The sequence below is a fragment of the Panthera leo genome, chromosome A3, assembly GCF_018350215.1.
Source record: "Panthera leo isolate Ple1 chromosome A3, P.leo_Ple1_pat1.1, whole genome shotgun sequence".
Classification (NCBI taxonomy): domain Eukaryota; kingdom Metazoa; phylum Chordata; class Mammalia; order Carnivora; family Felidae; genus Panthera; species Panthera leo.
Window position 1 is genome coordinate 74279621 of NC_056681.1, and position 21906 is coordinate 74301526.

At 38.1% G+C, this 21906-nt stretch overlaps 1 protein-coding gene and 1 long non-coding RNA gene across 2 annotated transcripts in view; one reads left to right on the forward strand and one right to left on the reverse strand.

Annotated features, from left to right (window-relative positions):
- Nucleotides 1–7396, forward strand: part of LOC122216071 — a 131212-nt gene extending 123816 nt beyond the window's left edge. Inside the window, exon 5 of the long non-coding RNA XR_006200678.1 lies at nt 7257–7396. This is a non-coding gene — a long non-coding RNA (uncharacterized LOC122216071). The remainder of the gene's footprint in view (nt 1–7256) is intronic.
- EFEMP1 (EGF containing fibulin extracellular matrix protein 1) overlaps nt 1–21906 on the reverse strand; it is a 58242-nt gene that overhangs the window by 4800 nt on the left and 31536 nt on the right. Inside the window, exons 5-10 of the mRNA XM_042932319.1 lie at nt 11510–11632; nt 7390–7509; nt 6287–6406; nt 5074–5193; nt 615–738; nt 336–531 (exon numbers count right to left, since the gene is read on the reverse strand). Coding sequence (XP_042788253.1) covers nt 336–531; nt 615–738; nt 5074–5193; nt 6287–6406; nt 7390–7509; nt 11510–11632 — 803 coding nt within the window. The remainder of the gene's footprint in view (nt 1–335; nt 532–614; nt 739–5073; nt 5194–6286; nt 6407–7389; nt 7510–11509; nt 11633–21906) is intronic.

The window sequence follows — 21906 nt, forward strand, 5'->3', positions numbered from 1 at the left end:
GTGGTATCTATTTGGGGTATGTGTGTTTGTGTAGGCTTGTGTTTTGTAGGTCACACACAACTCCATTAGAGTCTTCAACTTGGTTTCTGAGTGACTTTAGAGAAGCTCCTAAATCTGAGTCTCACTTTTCTATAGAGATGGAGATGAAATGTTAGTATCTCTCTGACAGTGTTACCAAGGGGATTAAACGAGATAATGCACACAGGAAGACCTTACACAATGCTTGCACATAAAAACTCTTTAAATGTTAGCTTTCCTTCCAAGTGAATACCACCAAACAGCAACAGCAAACTTGCACTTTTCCCAACAACTATGGCTGCCCTCAGTGTACTCACTCTTAGGTAGAACTCTCCATTTTCATTTCCAGATTTAATCCGAAAAGTATTGATAGTATTGGCATAAATGGTTGTGGCCTGTATCTGGAAGATGTCTGACGGCACAGACCTATCAGATCGGATGCTCATGTATTTGTAGACTATGGACTGGGGAAGTTCTCGGCACACCGCACTTGAGACTGGGCAAACACATCGGCTGCAGAGAAAAACAGAAATATTTCCCAGTTTGGCTGGTAAGACCAAAGCTTCCTGCTTTCAAAAGTTCTAATTTTCTCTTACTTCTCTGATGTTAGAATGTACGGATCTTGACAAGGATTTCGTGGGTAACAACGGAAGCCACCATGATAATTCCAACACATTTCATCTTCCCGACATTCATTTGTGGTCTCACACTCATTTATATCTGTGGACACATAGGGTAAAAGAATTTACTGATGTAAATAAATTGTGTAAGTGGCAGATTAAGGTTTGTAAGGTAAGAGGTATATGGGGATCTAGGTTAAATTTCATTTGTTTTTAGACACAAGACTGAGTAGGACTTGCATTTAATTCATTGCATTTAATTCAGGACAGATGTAGCCTAAGTCGTCCTAGACAGATTAGTATGTGTCATTTGATAATATTTTTTATCAAGCACCTATTTTATCAAGCACCTATTGTTCATCTGTTGAATTCAAAGCCAAATGTTAGCCATTGGCCATACTTATAAAAAAGTGAAAGAGGGGTGCCTGGGTGTCTCAGTTAAGCATCTGACTTCAGCTCAGGTCTTGATCTTGTGGTTCATGAGTTCGAGCCCCACATGGGGCTCTGTGCTACCAGCTGAGAGCCTGGAGGCTGCTTCGGATTCTGTGTCTCCCTCTCTCTCTGCCCCTTCCCTGCTTGCACACACACACACACACACACACACACACACACACACCCCTCTCTACCTCTCTCAAAAATAAATAATAAACATTAAAAAAAAAAGTGAAAGACACCAGTTCTTGCCCTTGGGTAGATTGTAATTTAGTTAAGAATACAGATATGGCAATAATTATAAAATAAAATGGAATTAAACAAGAGATAGATAAGTGTACTAGCAGATTAGAAGCGGAATAAATTCTGCCTGGAGGGTTAGAAGGCTTCAGGAAGGAAGAGGCATCTCTGTTTGGCCTTGAAGTGTGGTGGGTAGACAGGATTTTCATGGTTGGGGTAGGGAGGGTCTTCCAGGTTGAGAAAGCAGGAAGCAAAATCTATGGAGAGGGCATCTGAATGTGTGGCTCAGGAGTTCCCAAAAGAGGTGAGGCTTAGAGGTGTGGACATGCGGGTGGAGTACAGTATGCAGGTGGAGACTTGATGCTCTGGGAGTGGATGACACTGTCTGGAGGAAGCATAACACAAGAAGTGAAGCTATGAAGTGTTCCACCTTGGGCAGCATAGATAGCTATTTAGAGACAGTGTGTTAGAAGGGGAAGTAAAGAAGGGGCTCTGATGAGAGGCAACCCAGGAAGAGGCAGTGTGAGGAAGCCAGAAGGGAAGAGAGCCCCAGAAAAAGAGGGCCATAGAAAGGCCAGGCTGGACAAGGACTGGTTTTAGATTTGGGAATTAGGAGCCTTCATATGACATCTGAGAGAACACTTTCACTGGAGAGCCATTATATTTACAACAACAACAGCAACAATGAAAATTATATTAATGTTAACATCCCTGGCTATGTCTGTCTCCTGTTACATATGAATAATGATTTAGATTTTATTCAATATAAGCCTTTCTGAATCATTCCTCCTCATAATCAGGTACGTTCATTCATTAATTTACTCATTCCATAAGTAATTTACTGAATCCCTGCTGCAAGCCAGCAATGGGCTAGTTGCTGGGATTTAATCTGTTTTTCCTATCAGAATCTCATACCTCATGTTCTTTTTGGGAGACCTTTGTTGCTCTCTGCTTTGCATTATTGAAATCTACATGTTTGTCTTAACCCTTCCATTAGCTTATAAACCCCTTGAGGGCAGGGCTGTAGTATCCATCTTTATATCCTTTCATCACCTAGCATTAATGTAACTCAGGGGCACCTGGCTTTTAAGAAATATTAAATTGAACTAAGTTGTTCTTCACACAAATCATGTAGACATAGGTGAGAAAGATATTATCTCTATTTGACATGGAAGAAAAACAGATAAGGGTTAAGTAAGTTGCCCAAGTTCATACAGTTAGTGACAGGCATCTTTCCACTGTAAGGTACTGCATCCTCTAAATGAGAATAATTCCATGCCTTGTCTTTGGAGGAAAAAAAATGTATTTTTCCCTTCCAAACTGGCCAAAGCTATCTGGAACCCAAGAGAGACTGGAAGTTTCCAAGAGTTTCCAAGAGTCAGTTATAAGAAGTGTCTTCTTTTGGAGTGGCTATGGCTAAAGAAAGAATTTAGATCCCTTAGAAGAAATTACAATCAACTTGTCCTTTCAATATTCTTCACTCCTCTGAAAAATAAAGATGCTGTTTAGCTACAAGGAAAACTAAGACTGATTTGTTATGTGGAGACCAAGAAGGGCAAAAGGAAACTTTATGTAATAATTTCATTTATTACTTCCATTAATTTAGAGCCTAGCATAATTAATACCTTAATCATTCTGGAATGTTTTTCAGAAATTATTAATAGTATTAAAATATTTGATGAATGTGTGTCTGTGTGTATGTGTATTCTCTCTGTTTCTCTGTCTTTCTCCTTCTCTGTGGCCTCCCCCACCCCATCCAAACACACACAGTGTTTTCATTTTTGCAAGGCTGTGGAAATGAGAACAGTTATTTCATCCTCAAAATGAGCTTTTTGTGTAAAGGTAAGAATCTGAACTCTTTCGTTTTTACTTTAGTCTATGGACGACGTTGGGAAGAGATGATTTTAGTGGAGAAAACCAATTGCTTTGTACCTTAAAAGAATGTTAAGTCTCTCTCATAAAAAATGTTTTTGGCTTAGCCAAACATTCTGGAGCTGCATATCTTCAAGATATAACACTCATGAATCCCTTATTTGCAATTCTAGTGCATTTTTCACCTTTAGTTGTAACTGAAATGTTTTCATATACTAGAGTAGGCAGGTAAGATTCCACTGTATGTTAATTTGTTTGTCTTTTGCTGAGGATCAAATCCATTTGTGATAAAAAAACACATAGACATTTTTTTGCAGGACTCCAGGGAAATTGGTTAGGACATCCCACTGGCTAACATTTTCCTCCATGTAATATTCATGTTAAAAGTCTCAGTTAGGCTTTAAAAAATAAAATCATTGGAATGCAATGTTTTCCCACAATTAACATTAAAGTCCCCAGTAACCTGGAAAGGGGATTAAAGGGGTTCATTGTGCAATGAATGCCATTCTGATTATGCTCATATTTAGTAGATGGAGTCTAGTTGAAAGGCCATATGCATACTATAAAACCGCAGGTCCTGGATGTTCGGTGAATTAATATTTTCCTATAAAATCATGATATAGACTGAGTATCCCTAGTATCTCTTTTCCTTGGTCTTTTCCTTTCTTGAAGGATTTATTGCTCCTGTATGTCTTTCTCAGTTCTGATTAAAAAGGACTCTCTAGAGAAGATTTGCTACTAGTCACTTACATGGCTAAGTACATGTTACAAGAACATCTTGGGGGTGCCTGGGTGGCTCAGTCGGTTAAGCATCTAATTCTTGATTTTGGCTCATGTCATGATCTCACTGTTTGTGAGATCGAGCCCTGCATTGGGTTCCATGCTATCAGTGCAGAGTCTGCTTGGGATTCTCTCTCTTCCTTTCTTTCTGCCCCTCCCCTGCTCGTTCTCTCTCCCCGCTCCATCAAAATAAATAAATAAACTTAAAAAAATCTTGGATTGTAAGGCTTTATAGTTTATGTAAGGCTTTATAATTTTTATGTATATTATTTCATTTCATTCTCACAACTCCCTTTTCCAAAGTTAAGGGTCAAAGATTTTCATAATTTGTTCAGAATTACATAGATAGAAGACTAGGACTCAGATTTTCTGTCTTCAAGTTTAGTCATTTTTTTTTTTTTACTTGTTCACTGCTTTATGTAAATGTAGGGGTTTATACTAGCCTTTCTAGGATTATCTATACTTTTGGTTCTATCCAAGCAAATCTTTTCCCTGTTAAAGAAATTTTAAACGACATTGTAGCATTGGAGGTGTATAGGTGTGAAGATTACCTGAATGTTTATTTTAAAACTGGACCCTAGGATATTAGCTATTTTTGGATCTATAGTTTTTTTTGCTGAAGAATTCAAGCTAATTTTAAGACACATGAGGCTGATTTTCTCAGTACCTAAATTACTACCCAATTTATAATCTTGGTATTTTAGAGAATTGAGACTAGTTTGAGGTTTGCCTAACCCACATATTAAGTTTATTCTCTGGACTCAAACTCATGGCAAGATATTTTAATAATTGAATCTTTTTGCGTTGTGATTAAAAGATGTGTATCATAGAGATTATATAGGCTATATAGAAGAGATATCAGTATTTTATTAAAATTACTTACATCTTAAGAAAGAAAAATAATTACTTTAAATTTCCAAAAAGTCAGTGTTAACTGAATAATACCCTTTTGATGAGATTTGCATAATGCATGATGAGCAAGGGAAAAAAGAGTTCAAATTATATGCAAGATGGAAAAAATGAAAGTCTATGGTAGAGAATCCTGTAACTCTGTCCCTGCTTTTCCTGGTTAAAAATGAACACTTAACAGATATGAAAACAATAAGCCTACCTTGACATGTTCTACTTCTCACCACTTGGTATCCCTGGGGGCACATACACGAGAATTTCCCAGGTTCATTGACACACTGATATTGACACAGGTAGCTTGAGGTTCTGCATTCATCAATATCTGTTGAATTAGACAAGAGCAAGGACACAGAGTTGAAAAACGTACAGGTCACTACTTTGGTAATATTTTTAAAGATAAGGTAAGAGGGTAAAAATACTATAAACTCTAAAAAAGAAATATAATACTTTATAAGAAGCTCAAAGGAAAATTATACAATATCAGCTCATTTCCCCTAGAACTTTGCCACACATCAGTTTTACTCAATTATTGCTGAGAGTTTGGCAAATCTCAGACCTCACAATACTGACTGAACAGACTGAATGAATGAATTGGGAATTCAAGTGAAGAATGCTTTGCATTTCTCAATGGTGATGTCTTTGTAGTTTGTTCAGAAGGGCAGAAGCAGCTGTCCAGAGCCAGGCCCTTTTGGTTTTGAGCATAGTGGCATGATGTGAAACCTCTCCAGGTGGGGTATGACCTCTGTGGCCCCAAGTAAAGCTGGAAGGAAGTCAAAGACATCAAGTGTCAATGGCATTCCCCTCAGGATGTCTTATGCCTTTTGAATTGCACAGTGGAACACTCATGGGCAATGGACTCTGAAGGTCATCCTTCCAATTAAATGGCCCTCTTTTTACTCATGTGGAAAGCGAAGCCCAGGCAACTTAAGAAATGTGTGCCCAAGTCAAACAGTGGCAGGAATAAGACTACAGGACAGGTCTCTTGGTTTATATTCTACTGTTTCTGAATGTGATCATTTCTCCTCAGACTGAAGTGTGTGTACCAGTCGTTTGGGATTCTTGTTAAATGCAGCCTCTAACTCACTAGGTCTGGTCTGGGGCCTGAGATCTCTATTTCTTGCAAGTAGAGACAAGGAAGTGTCAATGCTGCTGGCCATCAGATCACTTTGAGAAGCGAGACACCAGAACACCCTTCTAATTATTAGACCCAGCCTGTATCTAATATTTCAGTTATTTTGTCCCTTCTCCTTTCTCTTGGTGACAAACTAAAAAGCCAATGTTATCACAGAACTTAATTAAAGAATAGAATTTCCATGCATAAAAATTTGTTTTCATAAACAGGTACATAATTGGATAAAGCAGCAGAAAATATAGGGATTGAACTGTTATTGCAAATTATTTGGAAAATATTTCACCTTCACAGTTGAGCCTGTCACTGCTTAGTTCGTATCCTTGATTGCACTGACAGATGAATGAACCAAGAATGTTGTAGCATTGCTGAGCACATTGATTGCTGGCATCACATTCGTTTATATCTGAAAGGAAAAGTTATATACACTCATATATCTACGTCTTCAACCATATCCTTACTCTTTTGTACCTATGTCATCTAATGATAAGTGAATAATTCCCTAGTTGGATTCTTTGCCCTGCAGAAGCTCACTGGAGAACATCCATTCAGGTTTCATATTTGTTGGAATAACTTCAAACATCTGCCATACACTTCTTTTGGAAATACCAGAATATTTCTTTCTGGGGATGACAGTTAGTTTTGTGTTTGATGAGTCTTTCCAAAAGAATTTAATGATTCTAATAAATATACATTCCAGCATCTATTTTCTTTTATTGTTGTTCAAATGCAAAGTGCCAAGTCTATAAATAATTGATATAAGACATTTGTACTGATACAGTCTCTCAGCATGCTGTGGTGAAGATTTATCTGTGCTATTTATTACTTTTTAAATGGGTTCTGTTAAATTCCATTACAATTATAGCATAAGCTGTTGAGACCCATACAGAGTTTTGCAATGCTCCAAGGCACTGAAAATGTTGTGAAAAGGCATTTTTCCTGCACTAGATTCTTTCCATGTCATGCCAATCTTAAAATTTGTGCCATGACACTGCATTCTGAAAGGGGAGAAGAAGCATGTAAAAATCAGATGCACTTTCAGTGGAAAGTTTATGTACTTGAACTTGCAGTAACCCTTTGGCACCTTCAGCATTTATATCACACACTGCTGACTAATTGGTGTGCGTATATCAGTTGATCTGTAGTTTTTTATATTTTTGATAAACCCACAGAGGACAACTAAAAACCAACATTAACAAAGTTTCCATTCACATCTTGATGTGTTTTAAGAGACAAATTGGTTATTGTCTTTTCAGCTTTGTGCAGGGAAGATGATGGAAATCAGTTCACTCAAGAACACAGAAAAACTGGAAATAGAACAACATGGTATGACGTTTCCTTTTTTTGAAGATAGAAATCAGTCAGTATGGCAGCACCCCAAAAGCTTACCTACACAGGTATAGTTGTTTGCGGCCAACTGAAACCCAGGACTGCACTGGCAATAAAATGATCCTGGTGTGTTCACGCATCTTTGGTGGCAATATGGAGGGATGGTGCATTCATCTATGTCTGGGTTATCAGGCACACACACAAAGAGAACCAAATTATTAACTGTCCATAGTTGTTAGCTCTTAAGTTCTCAGCAGGACATTATCTAGGAAACCTAGCTGGAGAAAATCTCCCTTAAAATAATTGTCCCTATCTTTTTAAATTAGTGTTTGTGTTTTAAATATACTCTGCATTCTGCAGCTGAGTGAGATGTTAGAAACAAAGACTTCATAAAGCTGGTTGAGTGGGTTGAGATTTAAAGACAGAAGAGTAATTATGACTATTTCACATATATATAAGTATTAGTTTGGGGATCTAAAAAATTATTTGTAATGGTAAAAGTAAAAAAACTGCAGAAGAATTGAGCGATGTAGCATAATCTAAGCGACAGGAGGTGTGGTCTGCTGCTCAGCTGGTTACATTGGCAAAGTCACATAAACGTCTGGTATCTAGGTTTTTTCTTTTGTAAAATGTGGATAGTAATACTTGCTATGTGTATCTTATGAAGTTTCTGTGAGAATCAAATGAAAGAATGCCATGGAAGGAATAGGACGCTACACAAATTACCTCTTGAGAGTGACCTCTGACACATTGATGAAGTGTTCCAGGCTGTGTTCTTCTCAGATAAATATTTCCAACTATAAAATGCTCAGCTGAGAACTTGCAGAGTAGGATTAACATCTTAGAAGCATAATAAAATTTCATTAACTCTACGCTTTGTGACAATTCTAACATGGAGTGTGTGATTTAAAATAACAATTATGCACATACTATGTAAGACTATGTAGTGACACTAACTTCTGATAAAAAACAAAAACAAAACAATAATGCTGAACCTTTCTACCTAAAACTGTGGAAGGCAGTATGCTTAAGTGGCCTCAGGATAACCTGAATTGGAATCTTTGTTCTGGCAATTACTAGCATGGTCTTAACCTCTCAAAGCTTCCATTTCCTCCTCTGTAAGTGATAATACTACAATATGGTCGACTTGTTGGGAGGATAACATGAAATTATGTAGGCAAACTTTCTTGCACAAAATGGGTAAAAATAAATGGCAGCTATTATTAATAAGCTGCAAAATAGATTTGATTTCACTTGAATATTGAAATAAAAGGTAATGATATTGACATGGCTTTCTACCTCATTTATTGAGGTGTCTGCTCAAATGTCACTTCAGGGAGGCCATCTCTGCCCATTTATATAAAATAGCTTCTTCTGCCCCATCTGTCCCCTTTTCCTACTTTATATTTCTTTGTAGCCATTGATACTCCTTGGGATTGTGTTATGTGTTTATTTGCCTCTTGTCTGTCTCCCTCACTATAATGCATGGCAAATAAGACCTGTATCCTTTTGAGGCAAAGGTAAAGTATTTTTTGTCTGTTCACTGCTGTGTGCTTAATACCTGGAACAGGGTCTGGCATAGTAGGTGCTCGATAAACATTAGTTGAATGAGTGTAGACTTCATACTAAAGAGCAATTTTAGCGTGGTTCTTCCTAGTACCCAGTATTATAGCCAGGTGCCAGTATTGACAGTTAGTTTCTATAAATGGTATCTTCTAATAACTCCATGAGGGCCGTGATTCTGTAAACTGTGTTTGTTCACCATGATGGCCCAGCACTTAGAACAGTATGTGGTATATAGTCAGCCCTCAGTAATACTTGATGTATGTCTTCTCAACCAGTAAGCATCTACTGAATCACTGTTATTTGGAAGTGCTGTGTTTGGCACTGCTGGTTTTTAATGATGATAAATACATGTACATTGTACCTTGTCTAGCATGGAAGAAAGGCATGAAAACATATTACTGCATGGAATGATAAGATCAACAATAAGAAAGCTACACAAGGTACAGAGAGAGCACCACTCTACTCAAGGTGTGGCCTGCTGACCACTGCTGATCCGTGGACTATTTGGACCAGTCCACGACGAATAAGTACAGAAATTCAGAATATGTATTTAGGAATAGCAATTTGGTATTGCCACAACATTTTTATTGTATTTTACAGTAGTATTGATCTGTAACAGACTAGAAATTTACAAAAAAAGATCCATCAAGGGGCACCTGGGTGGCTCAGTAAGCCTCCTACTTTGGCTCAGAGGTCATGATCTCACAGTTCATGGGTTTGAGCCCCGCATCAGGTTCTGTGCTGACAGCGTGGAACCTGGGGCCTGCTTCCAGTTCTGTGTCTCCCTCTCTCTCTCTGCCTGCCCCCACCCTGCCACCCCCGCTTACACTGTCTCTCTTTCAAAAATAAATAAACATTAAAAAAAAAAAGATCCATCAAAGTTTGAGAAGTACTGACAAAGAGGAGGGAGTAACTAATCATATCTGGGTAAATCATGGAAGACTTCTCAGAAGAAGTAACCCTGAGCTGGGATTTGGAAATTGAATAGGAGTTTGCCAGGGGTGCATGTTCCTGGTGCTGAAAGAGCTTATGTACAGACACTAAGGTGTGACATTGTGTGATGTATGTGCGGAACTATAACTAGTGGACAGGACTGAAGTGTAATATTTTGTGTGTGTGTATGGGGGGAGGTATTGATACCACAGAGGATCTGATGGAAGAAGATCTTATATGTTCTGTTGACGAATGTAGAGTTGGTTCTGTGGGTGAGGGGAACACCAGGGCAGCCCCATGATTAGATCTGAATTTAAGAATGTTTCTTCCTGCCATATCATATAGGGCTATAAGAATACATTTTATTTTTAATTGTTCCCATAGTAGGTTGAGTTAGTTCTTTTTCTATACCTTTTATACCCTAAGGTGTTTATTTTCCTGACTAATCCAGTGGGCAAAACTTTGGTGCCTGTGGAGTTTTCCACACAGTCTTTTCCTAAATCACAGCTTCAGTCCCACAAATTCTGGGCCTTTCTCAGAGGCTGGGCACCAATCCCAGCACCTGGGCACAACCCCATGGCAGGCAGAACTGGGCCAGGGCCCATGAGGAGCTCAGTGTTGACATCCTGATGTCAACAGCCAGCATTCTCAGGCGAAAATTGATGCTAGCTCCCTGTCCCCACATTCTTATCCTCTCTTACTAAGAGAAAAGAAGTACTTTCCACTGATGTATGGTAAAAGGCGGTATGTAAATCAATGTCAATATCATATGAATGCAATTGACACAGGGAGTCAATTTAGAAAGTTTCATTCCTGGTGCTGGACCTCATGACTGATCCCAGAACACATTTACTTTTTACTGTTTACTTCTTATTTGCCAGTCAGCCTCCTTATACTATGTTCTTCCAGTCATTCAAAAAAAAAAAAAAATGCACAGAGCATCTACTTGGCAGGCACTCTTCAGGGACTGGGGAGACAGCAATGACACAAACCAGATCTGGCCCCTGCCCTCAGGTAGCTCAAGTAGAGCTCTCAAGTAGAGGCACATGCTATACTTGGCTTTGCGTTCCCAGCACTGCACCCACTTGCAACATAAAGAATGTTTAGTACATGTCTGTTAACTCATCACATAATGATAGTACACAGCTATTCCACCCAGGACCAGGCGCTGTTCTAAGCACTCCCACATGTGAGCTTCTGAGGTAGGAGCTCCACACCACAAAGGAAAAAAGTTAACACACAGCCTATGTAAGTCACTTGTGAAGAGCCTCAAAGTGAGTTGGGGGTACAGCTGGGATTTGAACCTCACCATTTGCCCTATAAGCTATGCTATTTTATGAACCAGTGAATAAGGTTCATGTCATCAGTGTTTTAGTGCTATGGCCCCCAAACAGCTAATTTAAAATGATCTCCTTGGTTGCTTTTGTGGTCCCATCCATATGCCAAATTTATGCTTTTGCTTAGTCTACCATGTAACCGACACTTTATACCCAGAATACGCTCACCCTTTAGGTTAGCTCTTTCTCATTAATGTGGAAAACGGATCAGTATTTAATGAAAGAATAAGCAGTTGTTAGCCATCATTCTCCAAATAAATATGAGTGCTTTGTTTTGAATGACTGAGGTTTAAGCAAGTAAGAGGTTTAGGACAGGATTTTGCTTATTGTTCTGCTGTACTTACCTACACACTGCTCTCCCCGCTTCTGGTACCCCGGGGGGCACTGACAGGCGAAGGAGCCTCGTAAATTGATGCACACTTGGTCAGCTCTACAGTTGTGAGTCCCCGCAGTGCACTCGTCTATGTCTGTTAAAAGGTAGCACAGAGTTTGAGTTGGTTGGGCAGATGTTGCTATCTCCCCCATTTAAAAAAAACTGAAGTATGGTTGACACATAAGTTACACAAGTTTCAGGAATACAACATAGTGATTCCACAACCCCACACATTATGTTATACTCACCGTAAGTGTAGCTATCATCTGTCACCATACAATGCTATTATAATACCATTGACTATATGCCCTATGCTGAAATGCCATCATAGTTTCTTTTAAGGAAATAAAGTTTTTGCCCTATTCTTAAGATAATACTCTGTAATATTATATTGGGAATGTTTAAAATTATAAATGATTTCAGGTGTTCAGATAACAATTTTGTAGATGCCAGTGTGTACATTTAACACACGCTAATATTTAGCTGTACTTGCCTTGGCTCACTTTATTTTCAGAAATGAACCATTTGAGATATAGCTAAAGCCTTACTGTATTCTCATCTCTTTACTCACCCACCTGCCACTATCCTGGTAGGTGTGAACCCTTCCCTGAGATGTTTTTTTTTACATTTATTACATAGATCTACATCCATTAGAACACACAATATTGTTTTGTGTTTTAAAGTGTAAATAAATTGTATAATACTTGCCTTTTCCATCCAATATATTGCATTTGAGATCATTATGTTGTCAAATCTCTAAAAATCTGTCCAATAACCAGGTATAAATCAAATTTAATACTATGCATTTCCAGTTACCTTTCCTTGCAAACTTCAAAATGCAAAGGATTCAACTAGATCATATTTGTCTAGGGGAGATAGACTGGTGTAGTTTAAAATACATATTTTCCCAAAGCATTTAATTTCAGCTAAAAAACAGATATTTCCCCAAAGCAGTTGTATAATTTACTAAATGTGCCCTAAGGATTAGGGCACATTTTCTAGTTCTAGAAAAGTAAAAAATGCTCAGTCATAATATAATGAATCTGTTATAATGGATTCCTCTGGGGTCAAAGTGTGATGTGAATTTGTGTGTGTGTGCACTCATATTACAGTAATTTATAAGTGAAATTTAATTTTGTCTTTTCAACATTACCTTCGCATTGTTTTGTTTTGTTTTTTACCTTCTCATTTAATTAACTCTCTTACATTATGAAGTTAAATAGATGAGTTCAGAAGATGAAAGGATTATGTGATTTTGGCATTCCTCAACAACTGAACAGTTTAAGCTTTGTTAAAAACTATTGTACAACTCAGGGCACCTGGGTGGCTCAGTCAGTTAAACATCCGACTTGGGCTCATGTCATGATCTCATGGTTCGTGAGTTTGAGCCCTGCGTTGGGCTCTGTGCTGACAGTTCAGAGCCTGAAACCTGCTTCACTCAGGTTCTGTGTCTCACTCTCTGTCTCTTTCTCTCTCAAAAATGAATAAACATTAAAGAAATCTTTAAATTAAAAAAAAATTGTACAACTTGGAATTCCTAGATGACAAATTTTGCATAAAAACTGAGACAGGCTTAGGGAGCCTTTGATCATCACTGTGGCAAACCCAGGGTGGTGCTTTGGAGCACATAGTGGGCTAAAATTCAATACAAAAAATGAGCCATCTGCAATGAGAATGTATTCCTCAATTCCTGACTTCCTTTAAAGAAGCTCAGAGAGTGGCTCCTGGTATGTTGCCTTTCAAGTCTGTTTCCAGGGAGAACTGCTGCACTTACACTACTAATGTAATAATGTAGGAGGTTCCGGTTAGAAGAGACTTGTCCTCAGATGTCGGCTTTGAATGATAAAAGAGATTCTTTCCAAAAGGAAGAGGGAGGGGAGATGGAAATACTTGGGGGATGTATGTCTGTTTATTGGATAATACCCTATAAAAGCATCTACTTCACATAATTCTTTGAACCTGGTTTTAAAATTTTGGTGACTTTTTGTTACATTTTTAAAATTTTTGTTTTGAAATCCATCATCATCATCATCATCATCATCATCATCATCATCATCACCATCATTTTCACATCAGTGATTGTAACTCTGTCCTTCTAAGGTCCTATGCAGAGATGCCACGATCTTGCTTTGAAATTATCTGCTCTTTTTTTTGTGTCTTCTATTATTTTCTCTTATGCACTTGATGAAAACATTTCTACTGGGGTTTCTTTCAGAGCTTTATGACTCGCTAATGCAGAAATGACAGCAGAATTCCTATTGTTTTATGTCAAGAACATTTGCCAGCATTTGCAGTGATAACAGCCCTGAGAGATACAGAAATGTGAGATTCAGATGTGGCAAGTTCCCTCAGTACACGCTGGCAGAAGATCAAGGACTGGGGCTGGCTGCTGCATTTTCTAAGGGAGGCCTCGCCAGTGAGGGCGGCTTTTCTTTCTGAGACCTCTCTGCAAACCGCCTCCACCCCATCACATTCCCCATGTCCTACAATTTCCTTCCTACTTGCGTTCAGTTCTAAGGCTCTTTGATAAATAGGCTAATATTTCCAGTGGCCTTAATATATCATTAAATAGGTTTTAAACATAAACATTGTGCCACCTGGACCTACTCCATCTTAAGAACCAGGTCCATTTACTTTCTGAGAAAGATTATTGAATAAAAATATTAAGTGAGTTAAAATAATTTAATAGTAAAAAATTGCACTGCCACTATATTCTATCCTTTCTCTATCAAACAAACAACCAAAACTTCCATAGGACTCACTGCACCTACCACTGACTTGTGATACTTTTAACATACTTTGTACATACTTGGACTCACTTTAATTTTTAATTCTTTCAGATGGGAAACTTCTTGAAATTCAATAAAACACAATTGCATCAAATCACCTTTAAGAAATTATTCCAAAGGAGTTGATTGTTTGCTTCATCATATACTTAGAGCTGGATCTGCTAGGAAATGAACTGACTACATTTTTTTTTATGGCTTCTCCAACTCAAGCTTAGAATATTTATCCTCTCCTTTGCTCTTAGCAGTTTATCTAATGCTAAAGGACACATGGACCGGATTTTTTTGAACTATCTTTGATTCTACTATCAATTCATTAGTTTATAAAAAAATTTTTTTCATTAGTTTATTTAAATAACACAATTTTATGATTTTAAAAGTTGTACTTTAAGACCCTGTTATTGGAGCACCTGGGTGGCTCAGTCAGTTAAGCGTCCAACTTTGGCTCAGGTCATGATCTCACGGTCCGTGAGTTTGAGCCCCACGTTGGGCTCTGTGCCGACAGCTCAGAGCCTGGAGCCTGCTTTGGATTCTGTGTCTCCCTTTCTCTCTGCCCCTCCTCTGCTCATGCTCTGTTTCTCCCTGTCTCTCAGAAAATAAATAAAACCATTAAAAAAATTAAAACCCTGTCATTACTTATTCACAAAGCATACATCATATGAGAAAGTCATATAAGAATCGTTATAAATTGTTAAACTATTTTACTCTTGTTTTTTTAAAGATCTTATTTTAAAGTAATCTCTACACCCAATGTGGAGCTCAAACGCACAATCCCGAGATCAAGAGTCACATGCTCCAATGATTAAGCCAGCCAGGCACCCCTATGCTTTTTTTCTACTTGTGTGCATTTCTATATTTCTTAAATATCAGAAAGTTAATGTAATAGGAAAGTCACTAAAACACACGTCTATGTCAGAGACTTGGAGCAGAACATCTATCCTCATGCAGGTGCACCAGAAGACCTGGTTTCCCAGGCTTTTTTGTTCATGAAAGGTCTCTGTGGTGAGAATATCTCTAGTGGCAAAAGCACTGCTTTATTCATATGGGAAGCAACTCAGGTCAGCCATGATTTTCCTGGTAATTTATGAAAAAGTACTTGGGGGAGAGGAAATTTTGTTTTGCTTTTCAACTAGCTTACTTGGTTCTTAAGCAGTTATTACTTAATACATTCCCTGGGCCCTGGACCCAAGCTCTTTGTGGATGGGGTCTACATCTTACTTTTTTCTGTATTCCTTTTTTTTTTTTTTTTTTTTTGAAAGAGATAGAGTGAGCAGGGGGAGGGGTAAAGAGACCGGGAAAGAGAGAATCCCAAGCAGGTTCCTGTCAGTGCAGAGCCCGATGTAGGGCTCCATTTCACAAACCGTGAGATCATGACCTGAGCTGAAACCAAAAGTCAGATGCTTAACTGACTGAGCCACTCAGGCGCCCCACTCCCCACCCCCCCCCCCCCATATTCCTAGCTCCTAGCAGAGTGCATGAAACATAGTGGGTTTTCAGTAAATGTTTGTTCAATAAATGGATGAGCAAATGATAATTGTTTGATGGAAACTGATACCTAGAGTGTAAGGAAAGTAGGATCAGTGTTTTATCTCATCGAACTAATCATTTACGTGGAAGGGTAACAGGCAAGATGTGAGAAACAGCAAAAGCAGCAAGATGTCAGCAAATGGAAACTGAAGTAAAGCAATGGCGTCGAGAATGGTAGAAACTAGGAGGAATAAGGCAGCATCAGAGGTTGGGCAACTGTGGAAGGTTTGCCAGGCTAGGTAAGTTTTGAGCTTCATTTTGAAGAAGGTGAGGAGGCTATTTCTAGGCAGGAGGCAGGTCACATTAGAAAACATGCCATGAAACAAAGAGGTTTGCATGAGAAGAGTGGCAGACAGCTGGAGTCAGCACGGCTGGATGGGCAGTGTGAGGAGCCTGGTGCAGTGCCTGCTTGAAGGTGCTCAGAACATGGTGGCTCAAGTCATAAGCAAAAATTCAGGGCCTGAAAGGTGGGATTGGAATTTGAATTGAACACCACAGGGAACTGTGCTAAACTATGTAGACACAGCCTAATGTAAACATAGCCAAAGAACAAAATAATAGAGTGTGCTTCCTAAAATATCACAACACGTAAATCAACTCACATTTCATCGTTCTAATGCATTAAGAATAGCTAATGGCAGTATTTGGTGATTCCCTCATTTTTCAAAAATGTGCCCACACTCTCCCTCCTAGTGATTTATACTGTTCTAGGGCCTTTTCTTGCTGACTTTGGCACCATCAATGCTTCAAATAATGCAGTCTGATCTTTGCTCGGCTTTCACTTCTAGCCTCTTTATCACACTGACCCCCAGTCTATGGAACTGCATATTTGGTTTCCTCTCAAAAGTTAATGGAGGCAACTGTGTCCACATCTCTGTGGTGTCCATTAAGTCCCTGCTTAGGCCTTCATTCTCTATGTTTTTGGCTCCTTCCTGTCATTCTGACTCATATTTCCCAAACCCCTGACTCATGCTGCTTTCTCTCTCTTATGCAACATTTTAATCTCTGCAATGTTCTTTTCATAATTTGATAACTTACCACGACATGGACATTCAGTGTGTTTTCATGGGCAAACATGTTTTCTGTAGCTTAAATGCTTTAGATTACCATTTAGACACTGTTGCTTTAGATTTAAGGAGCAATTCAGAACTACTTTGGAATAAGCCACCACTGACCAAGGTTGAGAACACACTGAAATAGGAGGAAGGGAACTGAAATGATTTTGCATCTGTCACTGCCTAGGTGATCTAGGACCACAGCATCAATTCTTTTTCTCTGTTTCTCCATCTGTAAAATAGACTGCCCATGCTTAATGATGCATGGATTTTTTTAAAGTTCAGAATCTTCAAAATATATCATTTTGTTTTCCAGACTGTAAACACCTAGGGTAAAATGGCCATATCTTTACTAGTTCTGTGGGGAGCACTGTGCATGCTTTGTAAATATTACTTGATGGTGCTGTCCTTTGAACTCCTGTGGTAAAAGAAAAGGCAGTGGTTAAATTCAAGTTGCTGCTATTTCTTCATCTGCGTGGATTTAAAATCTTATTGTATCTTCTACAACCATAGTAATTTAATCTCATAAATGGAGTAAAGTAGGAAAAAAAGGTCAAGGATTCATGTTTGCTATAAGAAGGAGCTACTTTACTCCTAGCCTCTTTCTCTTCCTTCCTTCTTTCCTGGCTCCCTTCCCCCTCCCTTTCTTTGTTTCTTTCTTGGTTTCTTGGCTTCTTTCTCTTTCTTTCTTTTCCTGTCTTTTCTTTTCTTTTCTTCTTTTCTTTTTCTTTTCTTTTCTTTTCTTTTCTTTTCTTTTCTTTTCCTTTCCTTTCCTTTCCTTTCCTTTCCTTTCCTTTCCTTTCTTCCCTTCCCTTCCCTTCCCTTCCCTTCCCTTCCCTTCCCTTCCCTTCCCTTCCCTTTCTTTCACATTCTTAACAGTTTAAATAGATACCCATCTGCTCAGAATGATTGGTCCTAATCCTTTCTAGTGACAGGACAATAAATTGTTTCCCATAACTGTTTCTATTTACTGTATAAAACTTTTTCTTTTAATGTTTATTTATTTATTTTGAGAGGGTAGGGGCATGGGGTTTGATCTCATGAACTGTTAGATCATCACCTGACTGGAAATCAAGAGTAGACATTTAACCAACTAAGCCACCCAAGTGCCCCTAGAACTTTTTAAATAAAAGGGACTCATTGTGTAAGGATCTTACTGTTATTCTGGGTTTTCATCTTATTTTTCAGTATAATCCTGGAAAGCAGGAGCCATCTGAATAAGTGCTGAGAGCAGTTCTGTTTTACTACTGCCTCATTCATTCATGGCTCTTAATAATGATAAGCTGAGTAATCAAGACATTAAACCATATTGCTTAAATTTTGATTAACAAGATCGTGTGTGACATGTTATATAACTTCATATACAAACTTGTTAAAATTCTAACATGAATTGGTGCAAAAATAGACAAATACTTAGCAATATTTAAACATCTATTATTTGATTAGAAATTTGGATCTGCAAGCCTCAGATTTAATCCTGATAACAGCTCTATGGAATAAGTGGTCACATCATGCACAACTTATGGATGAGGCAGGAGGACATCACTGAAATGTAGATTCGTGAGGTGACCTGCCCAAGGTCACACAGAGTAAAACTGAAATGCTAGATTTCCATTTTGCCCCTGCAGTTTTGATCTTCAGAAAGATTCATTTCCTGAGTTTTGGATAGCAGACCTTAAATTGTAGTTTTATATATGTATATATATTCAATTTTTCTTAGAATTAAAGAGATGGTTGTTAATCTGTAGTACCTTGATTCCTCCCTTGTGTCTTTCTTCTCTATTAGAATAACATTCATAGCTCTCCAAGTCTTCTGTTTCCCTCCCCAGTCCTTAGCCAATTATCAACAATTTTTGTCAAAGACTTTCTATTTCCCTTGCTGCTTCTTTCATAGTACTGGAATCAGATTTATCTGGGCTAAATGCCCAGTTCTAGTTAGCTTTTCACCCTTCTGAAATTATCAGCTAGAATTCGCCCAAGCTAAGCAGTTCTAGTGGAGAAAATAAATACTGATATTAAGTAACAAAAGAGAACTGTCTTCATCTATGGCCAGCAGTAGATTTATAGTTCTAGATTCTTATCTGTTCTGGCAAAACAGATTGTTAATAATTGGTGTGCTTTAAATGATAAACAAAAATATCACCAAAATCAACAAACATCAGCCTCACTGATAGTTCATTTCTTTGTTTTAGAGGGTGGTGTATCTAGTGTCCTGGAAGTCCTTGTCATTGCCCTGTGTTCTATCAGAACCTTGAAATAATGCTGTTCTCATATGGAAAAACCATGCTACATGGACTTGGAGTTGCTTTTCCAGCAACAATGATTGATTTTCACTACAAATGGACCCTTTCTCAAGCAGTTTCCTCTGTGGCTAGTGGTGCTCATTTTCAAGACGATCAGATGAGGTTAGACACACAGTTCATGAACATGGGGGAGAAAACCAAGTGGTACACATGACCAGTTCAACTCGTGACTCACCTGTACTACACACAGACCAAAGGAACCAATTGCTCACAAGGCCAAAACAGAGCAAGCAAAGAAATGGAGTCCTTAATTATTTTTCTGCTCTTTTTGCACACTTGCAAAGTGAAACTCACTGCTTTCGGAATCTTAAGGAAAAACATTTCTACTTGATAAATGATTGTTAGTCGTCAAGAGTGTTCTCTCACACCTCTGTGAATATGACATTTCTCAGGTAAACTCCCTTTTTTTACTTCTTAAACTTAATTACCTATTAAAAATATGTTTGGGAAAAGACGACCCTGGTATTTGGATTGATATTACAACCAGTCATCAACCCCCAACCTTGTGTAGGTAAAACTGTATTTTGAAAGAAGTGGCACCATTAATCTTTGCTTTAGGGTAGTTCAGTACCAGGAATTAAAGACAGTCTGTGTGAAAGTTCCATACAAGCTGGGGACCAGCTTCAAACTGGATGGCTTTCAGAAGCATTATGATCCCATCTTATTATGGGATGCCTTTGAACTGACATTTCAATTGTGGTTTCCTGGTGCCCTACCACTTTACCTCCCTCCTCCCAACCACCTTCCATCCCCGGCTCCAGATCAAACCCCTGGAGAGTGATGAACTGAATGGAGACTGACTACATTCAGCTGAATCCACCATGCCCTGCCTAAGCACTGTGACTTGATTCCTGGCCCCCTCCTTGAGCCTTGCAGCCAGATTAGTCAGTCTTCCTAGCCCAAAGCACACACATTCTTGGCTTACTCCTTCAGGCCAATCATCGCTTGAGGTCACACAAGCCCCTGGCTATGGCAATGCCAATTATAACAAGCATGGCTTGGTGACCTCCTAATTGTATGAAACCAATTACATTATACTTGTTGTTCATTCAACAATAAACAGCTTTTGTGCCCACTAAATTGGGGCATACTACTAAATTTGCTGAGTGTAATTTGGCAATACTTCTCCAAATCATTAACTGCTTAAGGCTTTTTAAATAAAGCACATCTTTGTGCTTCTTGCCTTCAGAGCATGTTACCTTCTTGTGTATATTTTCCTACCCATTTCATTACATCTTACTTATGATGTTTCTGCACAATGTTTCCCCATATGCCTCAGGGCCCTTATGTTTTTCTGAATTCCAAATGAAGCAAAGAGGTAGGATGAAGGAGGGGTGGAACTCACCAAATTTGCACTAAATTCCTTTCTCTTTTTGATTCAAAATTCCAGAACAATGAAAAGCAATGAAAGGATAAATATGTGAGTAAATCTAAATGAATACTGACTGTATTTGTTACAATAATAGGAAGGTCTTTGGGGATTTATAAAATATTTGGGGTTTATAACATATTTGGGATTTATAAAGTATTTATAATTAAAATACATGAGAATAATACGTTGGCAGGAAGGTAAATAGAGTTTAAGTATTTGAAGGTCCTTGCATTGTCTGGGAAGAAGTAAAACTACTAATTTATTTTAGACTTTGATAAATCAAGGATGCATATCAAAGTAATCCCTAGGGAAAACACTAAAGGAACAGTAAAAGAGCATAAAACTACAAATCTAATTCGGGGAGAAATGCCATAATACAAAATGAGAAGGCAAGAAAAGAAAGAAAAGGAAACTAAAATGTGCAGGACAAATAGAAGGCAAACAGTAAAATGGTAGTTTAAACCGAATCAAAGCAATTGTTATATTAATATAAGTAGATTAAATGCTCATGTTCATTACAAAGAAAAAAACCTAAAAATTCTGTTTTAAGAGAAAAAATTTGTTTTTAATTTGAGAGAGAGGGAGAGAGAGAGTGAGTGGGGGAGAGGAGCAGAGGGAGAGAGAGACAGACAGACAGACAGAATATCCCAAGCTGGCTCCATGCCAGCTTGGAGCCTGATGTGGGGTTCGATCCCACAACCCTGGGATCATGACCAGAGGTGAAATCAAGAGTTAGACGTTCAACAGACTGAGCCACCCAGATGCCCCAAGAGAAACAATTTAAATATAAGGACACAAGTTAAAGAAAAAAAGATGAAAAAATACTATGCAAACACTAATCAAAAGAAAGTTGGCTTTGCAATATCAATATCAGACAAAGCTGACTTTAAGGAAAAAAAAAGATTACTAGACAATAAAAAATAATACTATGTAGTGAAAAAAGTTTTAGTTTACCAGGAAAATGTAGAAATTCAGGATAGAAGTGCATTTAATCACAGAGCCTCCATATAGATAAAGCAAAAATAGGTAAAACTAAAGGGAAAATGAATACACACAATTACACTAAGAGATTTTAACATATCTCTCTTAGTAACTAAACAAATAAACATACATTTTCAGAAATGAATAGAAAATATGAATAACACGATTAAAAACTTTGAACTACTTGATATACATAGAAGGCTACACAAAATACATAATCTATTCAAGCACTGAGAGAATGTTAAAAGAAAATGATCATATGCTAGCCTTAAGGCAAGTCTAAATACATTTCAAAAATTACAATATACAGATTTTGTTCCTTCACTACAATGCAAATCTGATAG